Raw genomic sequence first — 15,331 nt, 5'->3', positions numbered from 1 at the left:
TATCCCACCCACATCCTACTCCCGTGCTCACCCGAGGCAGTTGCCGCGGGGAGGGGTGCTCAGACCTCGGCCGATCACAGTGGCCGGTCCGCCGTTACTGGCCCTTTTCCTCGTCAGGCGCCAAGCAACCTGGTCCCGAGTGGCTGGGAAGCGGGCGATCAGGCTGCGCCTGGGCCTGTACGAGGGCAGCCGCAGTCGGGGAGGGCGCTGGGGGAGCAGGAATCGCGCTGGAGAGCGCCGGGCCGGAGGGCGCCTGGCGGGCGAGCGGGACCGCAGCGCACAGCAGGCACCCCCCGCACTCAGCGCCGCTGCAAGCAGCAATCCCTGCAGCAGGCAGGCGACCGCCACCGACAGCGCCACTGCCAGCGCCGACGGCCAGCAACAAGGGCAGCGCCACGGGCCCGGCAGCGCCATCGCTCTCGATCGCTCTGCAGCAACGGCCACCGGCCCGGAGCGCGCTGCGGGAGCCGCGCGGCGTTACCTCGGCAGCCGCCGCCTTCTAGAGCTCGCGGCCCTGCTCCACCGGCCCCGCCGTTCCACCCGCCTCCTACTGACAGCCCTGTGCCACCCCAAATTAGCCTGCGTGACCCAAGTGGTTGGTGGCTCTGTGTAAGAAGCAGCTATTTGGCCATAGACAGAGCAGAATCCAAACAGCTCTGGGGGTACCACGCTTTTAGTATTACTGTTGGGGTGATCCAGAGCAGAGTTTCTGTCTCTCCACTGTCTTTTGCACCACGTTTGTGCAGTCTTGCCCTCAAATTGCAACTGCTCAAAGGAGAGGCAAAGTGGAGGAAAACTAGTGAAATAAGAAGAAGAAACAGTAATAATAATAATAACTGTTGTTCAACCACGCAGCTGAGTTTGAACAAGGGAAGCAAGTACCCACAAGCAGAGGGTGCTGGAAAACTACACCCTGTGCCCTGGCCCAGGAATCAAACACAGGGAAGACAGATGTGAACACAGGCTGTTTATTTTAAGTGTTATTATTTAATTGTTATATATATTATTATTTAATTGTTATTTTTAAGTTTTGCCCTTGGTGGTGCAAAAGGCCACTTGGCCTCAGCATCCCGGGAAGCAAGGTAGTACAACATTCACACCCAACTGCCTTCACAAGAAGCGTTCACAGTCACATCCTACCTTCTGTCTTTAAACAAACTGGCATTCAGCCCTGTGCAGTGTTCCCAAGGGTGTTTCCACAGCCGTGTGCACCTCACCTGTTAGATGAATTGCATGTCTCTTGGAGGCACGGTGACACAGTGCCCTGGACAAGCTGAGCCCTGTAAACAAACAGCGGTACCCACATTCCCACAGCTCCAGTAACAAAGGCCATGGCAGTCAGACCCAGTGAGGACCAGACAAAACTCCAGCTGAGAGGCAAAGAAGGAAATGAGAGATACTAGAAGTAGCAGGGTGTGACGAATAGGGCAGCCTACCTCATTTAGACTTCTTATAATCAAAATGCACTCCCTTGAAGATATGAACTTTGATGAGGCTTTATCTATGAACAGGGAAATCCTAATTAGTGTGAAGACTACCACCCACTGATTTCATGTTAAATTCCACTCCTGTTACCTGCAGATTTCATTGCCAGCTTTTGCTAAAACAATTGCTGTGAAATTTTGGATAGGAGAACTACGACAGCTGAGAGTGGGCAAAAAAGGTAGCAGATGAGTAGCTAAATGGAAGCGTTCTCTGGGCAAGTCTAAATGCCCCAAGATGGTTTTGTCTGTGTAACCGATACAAATGAGAGTAACATCTGGGTTTTCCGAACTGTTCAGATGCAGCAGCTGAAGCACTCCTTAACTCTGCCCGAGTCTAAAACCCAACTCTCAGTCTGCACAGCGAGTTAGCAGACAAAAGTTCTCCTTTTTCAAAACTGTACTTAGTTAGTTACTGTTACTTAGTAGAAAATAAAGCTGGATTTCAACAGGAGCACCCTCCCATCGTAACTCTGCCTCCTTCCCCCTCAAAAGAGGAGAATAACAGACACAAAGAAGTTTTTGATCTCCTGTGTAGCATTCCTGTAAAAGCGTTTATGGTGTTTCAAGCAACTTGTACACAACATGCGACACAAAGGAGCTGGGTGGGATGTGATGACCATATTCCCAAAAAGGGAATGGTCATTCTTCAGGGGAGGGCACCCTGGCTGCTAAAATCACTTACTTCTTGGCAAGTGAGATGACATCGTGACACCAAGTAGTCCTGGCAGTTCTGTGTACTCCTGGCTTCTCAGCTGCTGCTTGTATTGTGCCAGAGATGCTCAGTGCTCTGTGTGCTGCTGTCCTTCTCTGGGTCCTGTGAGGGACCAGCAGAAGCAGAAGAACCGGTGCCAGACCTCCCAGGCAAGGAGTTATCTGTAGACACAAGCAAGGCTGGTTAGAGCAAGGGTACCCGTGGAGTGAAAAGTCTACAGAACTTCAAATTCAGCATTAGAATTACGGATTGGAGAATGCAGCCATGCTCAGAAATGAATGTAACTTGCGGTTTGTAGGTCATTTTTGTAAAGAAGAGTGGCTTTGGTGATGTATGGTGACTTCAGAGGAAAAAAGACCTATTAGATCCTCCCTCTGCATCATACAGATACACGACCGCTCCCTCTGATTCTGGAGTAAAACATGTGAAGAAAGAAAAGTGAACTGTAATATTCCAGCTACAAATGCAAGAATCATGCAAGTCATGCAGACATCAGCGTTACCTGCGTAACTTCAGACTCCTATTCCAGCAAACATTCTTCCCCCCTCATCGTGTACATGCTAGTTAATTTTATAGAGAACTTGGGAGGATCTGACAGGGTACTTCCAAAGCACTTGGTGTTCTCTGTGGAGAAACATCATGATGACGTGACAAGAACAGAAGATACCTTCACATTCCTCTATTTCAGGAGGTCTTGATGCATCCAAGTGTCTCCTCAGGTAAGAAGCACATCAGCGCCTGCCCTGGCTGCTCTACAGTTTAACCTGTGCCTCTTCCATTCTGCAAGAACTAGGCTAAAATCTTTCCCTTGTCCTGCAGGAACAAGGGAAAACACCAAACTCATGATCAAGTCCTCTAAAACACCAAGTTCATGACCAGTCAGGCAGTAGAAGGTCCTTCCACTGTTCACCTTTGGCATGACGAACATAAGTAATCCCAAGCCCAGGGATGGGTCTGATTTTACAGTGAATGGCACAGCCGCCCGAGTGACAGTGAGGAACTCACCCTGAAGGCCCACTGCCAGTCACGACAGACCTGCCATGCCAGCTGCCAGGACATAGCCAAGACAACTGTAAGCAACAAAAAGGAATAATCAGTAGGCACCAAGGAATTCTTGCTGCCCAAAATGACATCTTGCCAGCTAAGGAGAGCACAGAGAACCCAGATCAGACAACCCATAAAGCAATTTATTATTGGCTCTTTTCTGTCCTAGCCACATGAATAAAACCCTGCAGGAACTCCTTTAGTTTTAATCTGTCTTCTGGGCTCAGACTTGGCTGCCTGCTTTAATAAAGAGTATGTGTCCAAGGCACAGAAAAACCCTTCTCCTCTTCATCAGACACTGTCAATTTGACTGAAAGAGGAGAGGGAAGGGCCAGTTCTTCTTTGGGAGGATTTAATGGGGGGTTCTTGACAAATTTGTCAAGTAAGCAAATATCCAAAAGCTTTTGCCTTCCAAAAGCCAGAAATAAATTACCTACCCCCAGGCACATATTTCTTTTGGAGTTGATTCAATCGTTTATTCCAAGCCCAAAGGTTTTCGGAGTTCAGATTCTCTCTAACAAATGCTGAGGGGAAAAAAAAGCTGATTTTTCTTCAAGGTAACTACAGACATAAGCCTAACCAGCCCTATTTCAACATGCTAAGCAAGGGACAAATGCTTTTGCAAGAGCCAATCCAGACATACATCAAAATAGATCTGATCAAGGCTCAGGGCATATCGAATGCCTGGTGTGGTCAGACGGAATTTCAAAAGGCAGGTCAATTATTAGCAAGAAAACCAACCTTCCCACTGGAAGGAAGAGGAAGAAGACAGACAGCATCGTGGTCCTTTTTCATTCGCAGGAGCCAATGCATCCAGTGCATCCAGAGGGGGCAAGGAACGGCATCTCAGATTCCCCTCCACCCCCCAGGGCTGGGGACTGGGGCAGCGAGTGATGGAGGCACCTTTCCTTTGGTGATGACCAGGGCTGGTTTTCTTTTAGTGTCCTGAAAGTGCAGAGAAATTCAATTCAGAAGATCTTTAGAACTATGCATATTGAGGCATAAATTGTTCAAATAGCCAAACTATCCTGTATTAAACCCGTCTCTCCTAACAGGTCAATCTCCCCAAAACACATAGAAAGAGATAGTCATTACTTTGCTTGCAAAACTGACTGGTGAAGGCTAACAATCTGATATGGATGTAATGCTGAAAAGATAAACAATAAAGCAGTGAAAAGAACACAAGCGGATCAGCCTACAAGGCAAGACAAAACTGGATGCTGAGAAGACAGACACTGAGTAAAGGGCTCCCCATTGAGAGAAACTGGCTCTCCCCATCACTTTGAGGTGGGTTTCTCAGCTTGTATCTGTGCTGCATATAGACAGGCTCTCAGGCGTTGAGATTTTCATGACAAGGATAAAGTGACTACTTATAAAAGGACAAGTAAAACTTCCCTCTAAAATATAAACGAGATGAAATTAGGTCTTGTGGAAAGATGTTAGCAAAGAGTTGAACAACCTCCAAAGCAGTTCAGCTCTGCAATAGCTTTGCAGACCTCAGAATTAAATCTCTATGAATTTTGATACCCAGATTTCTGTGACTGACTTTTTAATAGAACACAGGTTACCTTCTGATAATTTATTAAAGGAAACAGACATTGAAATGTATGTGAAATATCTAAAAGTTAGACAACCAACCTATAGCTAGTGTCACTGGGATGGATGGGGTAGGTATCCATGGGAACATTCTCCATTGAAACGTCTGTCAACAAGAGAGACTTCCTGTGCTTTAGGCTGCAGCGACTTCAAACTTCCTCAGACACTGGCAGCAAAGCTAAAAAGCCAAAGAGAGTCAATGTAAGTTTTGCAGAGAGGCAACGCTGAAGGTAAGCAACATTCCACCCACTTCCAACTCCTCCTGTGTGCATTGCAGTGCGGAGTGGTTATGTCCCAGTGGTCGTCTTTGTTCTGATTCAAAGCAGGCCATTTAAAAAGAATGCTAATCCCCATCCAGTCACAATTACATGACTTAAACACTTGCCCTCACATGGTCACAGTTTCTGTTTGTAGATCACTAGGAACTGGCACACTGTAAGGCACACACTGCAAGGCTTAAATCAAGAAACCTTCAGCCTCCCCGAAGCATTTCCATTGCTGCACAGCAGCTCCCCTGTGGGCAAAGCCTTCAGCCCCCCAAACGCTGTCTCTGATGCACCCCAGCCTGGCCCAGCCCCTCGTCCACCCCCAGTTACAAGTGTCCTTCACGCTGGTACAATTTTATCAACCTAAACCCATAAGAATTCCCACAAGAATCCATTCGTTTTCAGTCAGCACAAACTGAGAACAACGCTGGTTTGTCTGCTTTTACCTGCCAGGTAAGCCACGCACTGGGTGTTCACCTCAAACTTGTCACAGTTCCTGTGCTTGTTAACCAGAGCTAGTAGTGTGTGTAAAACCCTCACAGTTCTTGCTACAGTGGTAGGAGAAGGGTGCCTGTACCCTAACAAGTGGGGTTAAAAACCGAATACTGTATTTAATGGTCAAGGCATATTTACGAAGCATTAGTATGTTCATTAGCAAGTTCTCAGGACACTTCACACGAAGGGTAAGGAAGCACAACTCTAACAGAAGATGCAAGATGTGTTCTTACCCTTCAGGAGGTATCCCGCTACTGCAAAGTTGAAGTTGAAATTCAACCCAACAAAATGGTCCATCTGCTTGCAGTGCCACTCGAGGGGTCTCCTGATCTCCATGAACACCTCTTCCGGGCTCTGACCAGGAAAAAGAAAACCCAAGAGCTGCTCATGATAGCTCAAGGTGTTCTTTTGACAAGTGACAGAGTAATTTTAAGAGCTTACACTGAAATACCAAGCACACCTTTGAACACAACACACCTGTACATTTCTGTTCCAGTTCAGAACGCAGTTACGTACATCGCAGTTTTACTCTTGGTAGTACCCAAGTGGAACAATTCCTAATGCAAATTGCTTCCCCAGTGTCCAGCAGGACGAGAGTTGTGGTTTTTTCCTGTATCAACAGATGTAAGTGCTCACACAAACCCAGTGTCAGTCAGAGCTGGTCGCTAACAGCTCACCTTGCCGTTGAATATTCGAAGGCTGTCCAGGGTGTGCAGATTCTGCTCAAGCAGGTCTGTACCTGCTGAGTACAGGTTTACTTCATCCAGCTGCAGCACTGCCATGGCTACCCAGAAGAGGGCCTTGTGCATCGGCAAGTCCTGAAGGGAAAGAGAGAAAGCCACGATTTTCAAGTCAAGAAATCCATCACTGAACATTAAATTCCTTAATCACATTCATTAATTTCATAGGCAGAGCCTGTTAATAAAGGACAACCAATGTAACGCTTGTGAGGTGGGCCGATGCCAACCTCATGAAGTTTAACCATGCCAAGTGCAAGGGGTCCTACACCTGGGTTGGAGCAATCCCAGGCACAGCTACAGGTTGGGCAGAGAAGAGATTCAGAGCAGCCCTGCGCAGAAGGACTTGGGGGTGTCGGTCGATGAGAAAATGAACATGAGCCAGCTTCAGTGTGCGCTCGCAGCCCAGAAAGCCAACCGCATCCTGGACTGCATCAAAAGTTGCATGACCAGCAGGTCCAAGGAGGTGATCCTGCCCCTCTCTCTACTCTGCTCTCCTGAGACCTCACTTGGAGTATTGTGTGCAGTTCTGGTGTCCTCAACATAAAAAGGACATGGAACTGTTGGAACAAGTCCAGAGGAGGGCCACGAGGATGATCTGGGGACTGGAGCACCTCCCATATGAAGATAGGCTGAGAAAGTTGGGGCTGTTCAGCCTGGAGAAGAGAAGGCTGCGTGGAGACCTCTTAGCAGCCTTTCAGTATCTGAAGGGGGCCTACAAGGATGCTGGGGATGGACTATTCATCAGGGACTGTAGTGACAGGACAAGGGGTAACGGGTTAAAACTTAAAACAGGGGAAGTTTAGACTGGATATAAGGAAGAAGTTCTTTACTGTGAGGGTGGTGAGGCACTGGAATGGGTTGCCCAGGGAGGTTGTGAATGCTCCATCCTTGGCAGCGTTCAAAGCCAGGTTGGATAAGGCCTTGGGCGGCATGCTTTAGTGGGAGGTGTTCCTGCCCATGGCAGGGGGGTTGGAACTAGATGATCTTAAGGTCCTTTCCAACCCTAACTATTCTATGATTCTATGAATCTTAAGGTCCTTTCCAACCCTAACTATTCTATGATTCTATGAATCTTAAGGTCCTTCCCAACCCTAACTATTCTATGATTTTATGAATCTTAAGGTCCTTTCCAACCCTAACTATTCTACGATTCTATAATTCTAACTTTGAAGGGAAAGCAGACACTAAGTTCACGGGTATTATACATGTGGAACAATCACAGCTTAAGGAGCATCTGCTACCTTCGAACGAGCTGTAAGGTTTTAAGGTTTTTTCCCATTCAGCTTTTGAAGAGAGGCCAGAGACGATTTTTTGCTTTAAAGCTACAGTATTTGTCATTATGGCTTTTAATAACCCTGCCTTTCACCGAGATGAGGTATGTGTTCCTAGGGAAATGGTAGGACATTGCTAGTAGTCAATCCACCGAGCAAGGCCTCTTTCCACCAGAGTTCTGTTTACGGACACCACCTAAAGGGAGGTGAAAAGAAAGAAAACAAAAAGTAGAAAGGTGAACAAACCACTAGAGAAAAAACAATCAGCAAGTTCCTAATCAACAACAGGAAGCCTGCATCGGCATCGATTCCAACAAAATAGGTACGTCAACACACGCACCTCATTGCCCGTCAAGTTCCACAGCTGTATCAGTGGCAGTCCTGTTGCACTGTCATAATTTGTGGCCTGGAAACACAGAAAAACCAGAGTGGGCAGCAGTTCTGGTGTGAGCCGTGAAGGATGCAATGCCAGCATCATTCGCTCCCTATCAGACACCCCTTCCTATCTGTAGGCTGGAGGAAATGTAGCTCCTGCCACCAGGCAGCAGCTGGAACACCCTGTGGGCAAGTTCACTCTCATCACTCAAATCCATACCCTGGCTTTCTGACCACATCACTCACAAGAGGGAACACACATCCCTTCCCAGCCACACAGCCCTGAGCGGGAACTGATGCTACACCAGGAAGTTCTCATCAAGACCCTGCTCAGCAGCCAGACTTCCAGGCTCTGGCTTTGTTGTCTGTCTTCACACACACAGGATGGGGGGTGCACAGAGTCACAGCAGTAGTACTATCAGCAACAAGACTTTTCCCAACAGCTCCACGTACCTGCGCCTCAAGGACTGCGCCTCTGGTCATCTCGCCAACAGCTGCGTCAGCTTCAGGGGAGAAGTGATCCTCATCTTGGGGAAGAGCAGGAGAAAACAAATGACAGTCACAGGCTTCAAAGGCCAGAAGGGACTATTAAGCTCACCTTGCCTGACCTCCTACATCCATTAGGCCAGCAAATCCTCACCCACTGTTGCTGAAACCAGTCTATTAAGCTGGAGATCACACAAACATTATGCCTGCTGGGTTGCTGAAAGGAAGCATGAAGTGCTTTCTAAAGCCACTAGCTAAGTTAATAGGAATTTAAGTGGCTGATGAATTAGGAGGCTTTAAAGATAGAAAAGTGCGTATCTGCGGTACCTTTCAGCGGTCATTAGTGTTTCGATCCTTAATAAACTAAGCTCAAGGGCCTCAGGGCTTCACTGACCCTGAAGACACTACTGACCCGCCTGACCCCCAGCTCCCACAGAAACCCCTTCCGTACAAGGCAGCTTTTTAGGCCCCCAGACATCAGGCATCTCTACCACCATGACACTCTGCCGGGGCTTGAACGGTAGCATTTTGAACACAGAACTATACACGTCAGTCACTTTAGTAGGAAAGTATCAGAGATTGGTTTAACACATTAAAACTAGCTTCGCATTTACAGCTACTTTATGACAGAAGGTGGCAGAGTAGTTACAGCTACTTCACTTAATACACTGCCAGCCCTGCCAACTTGCTCTTTAGCAGAGTAATTCACTCTCTCCTCCAAGCCGGAAAAAGCCTGGACATTTATCATCTTTCCCCTGGAGTCTGACAGGTTCTGCCATGCTAGCACATTTAGAAGAATAAAATTCATTTTTTCCAGTCCTTGCTCTAGTCACACCAGAGCTGTGCTTGCAGTAGGAGACGGAAGGTTCAGGCACGATCATTGCTTGCCCACCGCTGGCACCCACTGACACTGCAGTAGGACCGCCAATAGTACTTGTCAGGAGCTCCATTACCTGCAAGAGGCACCACATTGTCCAGTAAAACTTCTGCTCCTTGGAAAGGCACCAATAAAAAGTCAGACCTTAAAGAAAAGAGAATTCATCAGAATAAGAACAGGGCTCTAAGTCACTCCTGTATTCTTTAAGGTGACATTGATTAATCAATTGCTGTAAGACGGATTTAGTTTAACATTGATGACAGTCAAAAACAACCTCCCAGCAATCTAAGCAGCAGCAGCAACCCATTGTCTGATGAGCACGCCACGTTGGACTGGGCTCCAAGCAAAAGCCACCTCCACCATGGAGGCTTGACTGCTTTCCTCCCACCTCTGGGCACAAGCAACTATTTAATGGGCTTGTGTAAGAAAACCCTCATCCAATACAGCTCTCTCAGACAGTGGGGCTGGAGCATAGAGAATCCCAATCTTACTCCTAGCTCAGCAACTAACTACACCTTGGGGCCTCCCAAAGGCATCCTTTTGCTCAGCTGCCATGCTGAAGTGACAGAAGTCACAATTTCCTCTTCCTTCCCCTTCAATAAAGCCTTGCGAGAGCTTGCTCTGCTGCCAGGGAACCCACCCCTGCTGCTGAGGCAAACCTTTCTACCAATTCCCACTTCAGCTCTGGAAAAACCCAGAAGGAATTCAAACAATACAGATGCCTCTGAAGAAGATTCGAGCCAGATATGGCCTCAGGCCATGGAAGAGGAGCTACAGACCTGATTGGTCTGAGTGTGTCAGCCTTCACTTTGGCATATCCTCCATAGTCCACATATCTGAGTTCCACTTCACTGGTCTCTTCAAAGTAGCTGATAACTTGAGCCCGTAGCCATGCCCCATCCAGGCCTGGAGCTGCGCAGATAATACCAACTGCGGAACATAAGGGTACAGAGAAGAAAGCTCAGCAGATTTCCAGAAATCAGCACTCCAGGCATTAGTTATGATGAATAACTCCTTTCCATGTGATGCACCCTCCACTTTAGACCATGTACAGACAGTGACACTACGAAGATGTGCGAGTAGCTCCACACTTTGTCAGCAAAAATATACCAGGTGCCAGGTAGATAAGAAATAACCCAAGACTGACTTACCTCCTTCCGAATTTCAATGTGCAACTATGTGGCTGGAGAAGTATTCAGCGATGAGTGGGGTGAGGAAGAACAGAGCTTAAAAAAAAGCCCAAATCAATAGAATAACCAACGAACTATCACACCTCATGCACTGGGAAACCTCCCAAGCCTAACTCAGGGCAGCAGGATTTCACATGACCCTCGAAGTTTCTTAAGTGAACGGTCAAGTTACTTGCCTTCTACTGGAGTTGGCAGGGTTGGAATTTCAGGTTGAGAGTAGCAGACGCACATCTGCTGCTCAAGGCTCCTCAGGACGTAGAAAGTGGGGTGAGTGTGCTGCTGCAGGAACATGTGCCCTGCATCAACTTGGTGCGCCACGACCACCGGCACAGTGACTCCATCCGGGAGGAAGAGCTGTCACGTGGAGGAAAGAAGCTCTCATTAGTGTTCACTGCAACTCGAAGTTTCCTTCACAGCAACTCCCTGTTCCACCAGCACCTCCTGAGGCTTACAGCCACGGCACTGTAGTATTTCACTTCTAAAGACTGCTTTGGATCAGGAGCAGAAGACTACCCATTGTTAACTGCATGCTGTTCTCAAGGAAATCACACTTGGGCTGGGGCCCATCTTGTTCCCAAAAAGACTATCAGCACAGAGCAGCTGCAAGACTTATTTACCCAAGAGATCAGTGAGCAGAGTCAGGAATGATGGGTCAAGCCATGCTGCACTATCAACACTGTGCAACTTGCCAGGACTCCCTGCCCATGGAGGTTCTAAATATCAAGGTAATCTTCACAGGGATTGTCCAAGATTTGTCACAGAGGCCTTATTTTCAAAGTCCTTTGCCCCGGCTGCTAGAGAGCCACTGTGCCGGGCAGCTTCCGAGCATTACCGTGCTTGGAATACATCCAAAATGCCTTTCCTTTCCCAGCATAAATTCACTTCTCCAGAATAAAGCCTATCTTCACATCCAAGGAAACAGTTACGTGCACCGTTACTACAGGCACAATGGGAACAGTAGTGGAAGAACAGGTAGATAACCCCGATCTATTAACAGCTAAATCAGCTGGATAACAGCCAGCCACACAAAATCACACTGAGTTTGAGGGCGTCTGTGAGCCAGCCACATGGATACAGCATCCTACAATGGCAGTGACCAGCAACAGCCTTCCGCCCCGACATCAGCATAGCCAGCAAGCTGGGACTCACCCAGGCAGTCATAAGGAGGGAATGAAGTGTCAGTGGTGCTGCTGGAAGTAGACCGTGGACGTTGGCATCAAGTTCAAGGAGCTGTGTCTCGCCAGTCAGGCTCAGTACTTTTCCTACTTGATGCGGGAAACCTGGAAGACAAAGTCCCACAGAAGGTCCGTAGCACAGATTTGGTGAGGACAACCCCAGCCTTGCCACATGAACCAATATAGCTACCAGAAGCCTTCTGCACTACAGCAACAACTTCAGTTTTAGCAGATTGGCCATGTAACCTGGTAGGAGACCAACATGAGCTGATATACACCCCATAGCTCCTCCTGTAGGCCAGCTAACACTGGATCCTACAGAGAGATGAATTCAGAGAGCAAATGCAGACCCACCAGCACTTGAGGGCTAAATAGTCATTTCCTGGGGAAATTAAACACGAAGATTTATCTGCACATGTCCTGAAGCAGGAGGGTTACAGCACATAAAATGCTTGTTCACCGTGCGTGTGTAAGAGCATTTTCAAATCGCTTACCTTGTGGGCAGTCTCCATCTATTCCTGGTGCCTTGCTACACTCATTACATGGGTCTGGACCATTCTCTCGCAGTACTCCATTGCTGTATGGTACTTCATTGTCTTCAGGCAGCTTCAGAGTAGGCTGAGTCTCACTTGGGCTGGAGCTCTGCCCAGCACTTGTGTCTCGGGTCGCAGATAAACTACGTAACTCTGAATGCTGGCCCGATGCAACAGCCAGCACTGTGCTCTGCAGCGGGCCCTTCACACATGCCCCACCTTCACATGTGGATGTGCTGCACACAGAGCCCTCCCTAACCAAAGGCGCCTTTTCTGGAGAACCTGTGTGGTTTTCCAGAGGAGTCCGACCACCTCCTTGGGACTCACTGCACACAGGGGTCTTCATCTGACAGTCTGTTGTGGCTCCCTCAGTGGGGCTTTGTGTTAAACAGCTTGAACATGTAACATCCTGATCCTGTCCCTCTGTCTGCGGGGATGTCAGGACCGCAGCATCATTCTTTCCAGCAGCGTTCGTATCAGCTACTGGAGCTTCCTCTGCAAGCGTCTGATCACTGGAAACAGCACTTGCCATCTCCAGAGGTGTCTCAGCTTGGCTAGCAGCAGCCTGGCAGAGCTGAGTGGACCCATCACCTGCAGGAGCGGGCAGCACTCCCTCACTGCGGACAGGCTTCTTCTGCCAACAGTCTTTTGTGTCTCCCTCTTCAGGGCTGGATGAACAGCCACGTGTTAAACAGCTTGAACGTCTCACATTCTGACCCTGTTCCTCTGCCTGCAGGGATGTTGGTACCACACCATCACTCCTAACATTCTCACTGCCTACTGGAGCTTCCTCTGCAAGCATCTGATCAGAGGAAACAACACTTGCCATCTCCACAGGTGTCTCAACTCGACTGGCAGCAGCCTGGCAGATCTCAGTGGACCCATCACTTGCAGCACCCCACAGCACTTCCTCAGTTGCTGCCAAAATGACCTCGGAAACAATTCGTATTGTCGCTTGCTCAATTTTCTCAATGTCTTCCTTGCACAAACCCACTCCTCTAATCTTCTCTCTTCTCAATTCATCTCCTTTTGGCTGTGTGTCCTCCTCCTCCTGACACACAGGGACAGTACTGGCAATTGACCTGGACACGTCTTCTTCCCCTGCCTGCTCCGAACAGGCAGACTCCCAGGGCAGAGAAACACAAGCAGGGACACTCTTTTCGTCTTGAGATCCCGTTTCTTCTAGTTTTTCACTGTCGTTCTCAAGGGTGCTGGGCTGATTCGTTGTTACTGGCAAGTCTGGCGAGAGATCCAGCCTCTCATCAGGGTGACACATAACAGAGGGCATCGTCAACCCTGCCGTCAGCAGGGAGGTCGAGGTTTTGTTCCCTGTGTCTTCCTCTTCCAGCAAGGAGAGCTGTCTTCGAGGAACACATGGTTCTGTTCCTGGTGCGGAATCCTGCTCTGTCACTTCTTCCTGCTGCTCTGCAGCACCTACTGCTTCTTCATCTTGATAGGTTCCATGCTTTTTTCTATGGGAATAAATCCACCAGCACCCGAGAAGTGCCAGCACTCCAGGTACGGCATACGCGACGTAATTCCGGAAGCATAAAGGCATTTTAGAAAGTCTCAGCAGTTATAGCTAGAAGGAGAACCAGAAAACATGTTACAATAGCCACAGGGAAGGGAACAGGAAGACTAAAGCTTCATAAATGCCTTGAGGTATCTCTAGTAGTACGAGCAGGCTTGTTTTCCATTTGCTTTTTAAATTCACATCTCTGCTCTACAAGAGACCGCAGAACGAGATCCTTACCTAAGACCAGGGATCTCTGGACATTTCTCACCATTACAGTCATCAGTTTCACCTTAACCCCCCTTTCTACGCAAAGCCGTTTCACCTTCTTTCCCCTGCCTCCCCTTTGCTACACACACGGACAGCATCCAGCGCTGCAGCCTCTCCAGCAGCAGGCTGGGTTCAGAACACCGCTGGACCACCACTTTATTCCACGTTAAATTTCCTACATGGACAGCTGCTACTCTGACTTTTCAGCTGAAAGCTTTCTCTTTTACTCCGGAAAGCGTGTGAACCCTTCGCTGCCTGGACGCCACTGGGACTCATGTCCCACCCATGCTCCTCCATCTACAAGCCTCATCTAGGTTATATAAGGCAGGGCTGAGAGGCCTTCCCGTTTCCTTCAGGCAAGCCTGCGGCTGGCACACAGAGCTGAAGTTCCCTACATCCCCAGAACAAAGAGTGCAAAGGACACTCAGTTTATATTTTCACTGGGCAGGAATGAAAGCAGAACCCACGTGTCTGACAATGCTTACACACAAGAGGCTTTTCTCCAAACAGGCCCCAAGACTTTCACCAGTAAGCAACAAAGATAAAGATTGTTTTCAGGAGATAAAATCCTAGGGATGGAAACCACCCACTGGAAAACAGTATTATCTAGTTCCTCTTCAGAAGTAGAAAGGAGTATAAAAAGACGAGACAATCAAGTCAGTCTCTCGACTATGCTTACTCTGTCTCAACCAGAAAACATCTTGGTAAAGATCAGGGGGATGAGGACAAGAATGAACCCCCACACTCGCCTACCTTACTAAACAAAGGCAAGGACAGTCAACTTATTCTACTTGCTCGCATTAGGATCCCAGAGCAGTTTTAAGCCACCTCGTTTCTCTCGCCAGCACAAACAACCCTTCAGAAGACACATCCGTACTGAAGCACGAAATCAGACTCTACAACTCAAAAGAGTTCTAAAGCAGGTATGTTTATTACGGCGCCGGGTGCAAGGGGGATCGCTTCTCCTAACTTGCACCTCGAGAGGTTAAGCGAGCAGATATTTATTACACACAAACATGCATATTCATTAGGTTCGAGAGTTCGGTGGGGAAATTACAATTAGTTTAGGTACTCATTATCATAACTCTCCTTCCTTTTGGTGCTTGCACACTGCCCTCCGATGGTCGTGGGCAGGGGTCCTCAAGATGAAGTAAACAGTCTTCCTCAGGGTGCACTTTTCACCTTCGGCACAGTTGGATGCCCCAGTAATCACAAAGGAGCTGAAACCAGCCATATCTGCAAGTTTCTGATAGCTGGCAAAGATTTAGAACAGTGGGACCTTCGTCCACAAAATTTATTGCCTC

The 15,331-nt window shown here is 48.2% G+C and overlaps 1 protein-coding gene across 18 annotated transcripts in view; it reads right to left on the bottom strand.

Annotated features, from left to right (window-relative positions):
* Positions 1-336: 336 nt before the first annotated feature.
* The window catches only part of LOC308221521 (uncharacterized protein), a 24,250-nt gene continuing 9,255 nt past the window's right edge, over positions 337-15,331 (bottom strand). For 10 of the 18 annotated variants that reach the window (XR_013956898.1, XR_013956899.1, XR_013956900.1 and 7 more), the window contains 12 exons: positions 12,206-13,826; positions 11,686-11,816; positions 10,713-10,890; positions 10,126-10,276; positions 9,423-9,490; positions 8,437-8,510; positions 7,949-8,014; positions 7,579-7,804; positions 6,075-6,415; positions 5,831-5,951; positions 4,879-5,014; positions 337-4,185 (listed from right to left, as the gene is read on the bottom strand). Coding sequence is in view for 1 of the 18 variants with exons in the window: in XM_080618548.1 (XP_080474674.1) it covers positions 7,745-7,804; positions 7,949-8,014; positions 8,437-8,510; positions 9,423-9,490; positions 10,126-10,276; positions 10,713-10,890; positions 11,686-11,816; positions 12,206-13,802 (2,325 nt within the window). In the remaining 17 variants the exon portion in view is untranslated. Of the gene's footprint in view, positions 4,186-4,878; positions 5,015-5,830; positions 5,952-6,074; positions 6,416-6,688; positions 7,805-7,948; positions 8,015-8,436; positions 8,511-9,422; positions 9,491-10,125; positions 10,277-10,712; positions 10,891-11,685; positions 11,817-12,205; positions 13,827-15,331 lie in introns of those variants that run through there. The other 8 variants (XR_013956906.1, XR_013956902.1, XR_013956903.1 and 5 more) reach the window with 8 other exon arrangements.

Source organism: Psittacula echo (genome assembly GCF_963264785.1).
Source record: "Psittacula echo genome assembly, chromosome: 1".
In the NCBI taxonomy this organism is placed as follows: domain Eukaryota; kingdom Metazoa; phylum Chordata; class Aves; order Psittaciformes; family Psittacidae; genus Psittacula; species Psittacula echo.
The sequence above is the reverse complement of the archived record's forward strand: the minus strand, read 5'-3'. Positions and strand labels throughout refer to the sequence as shown.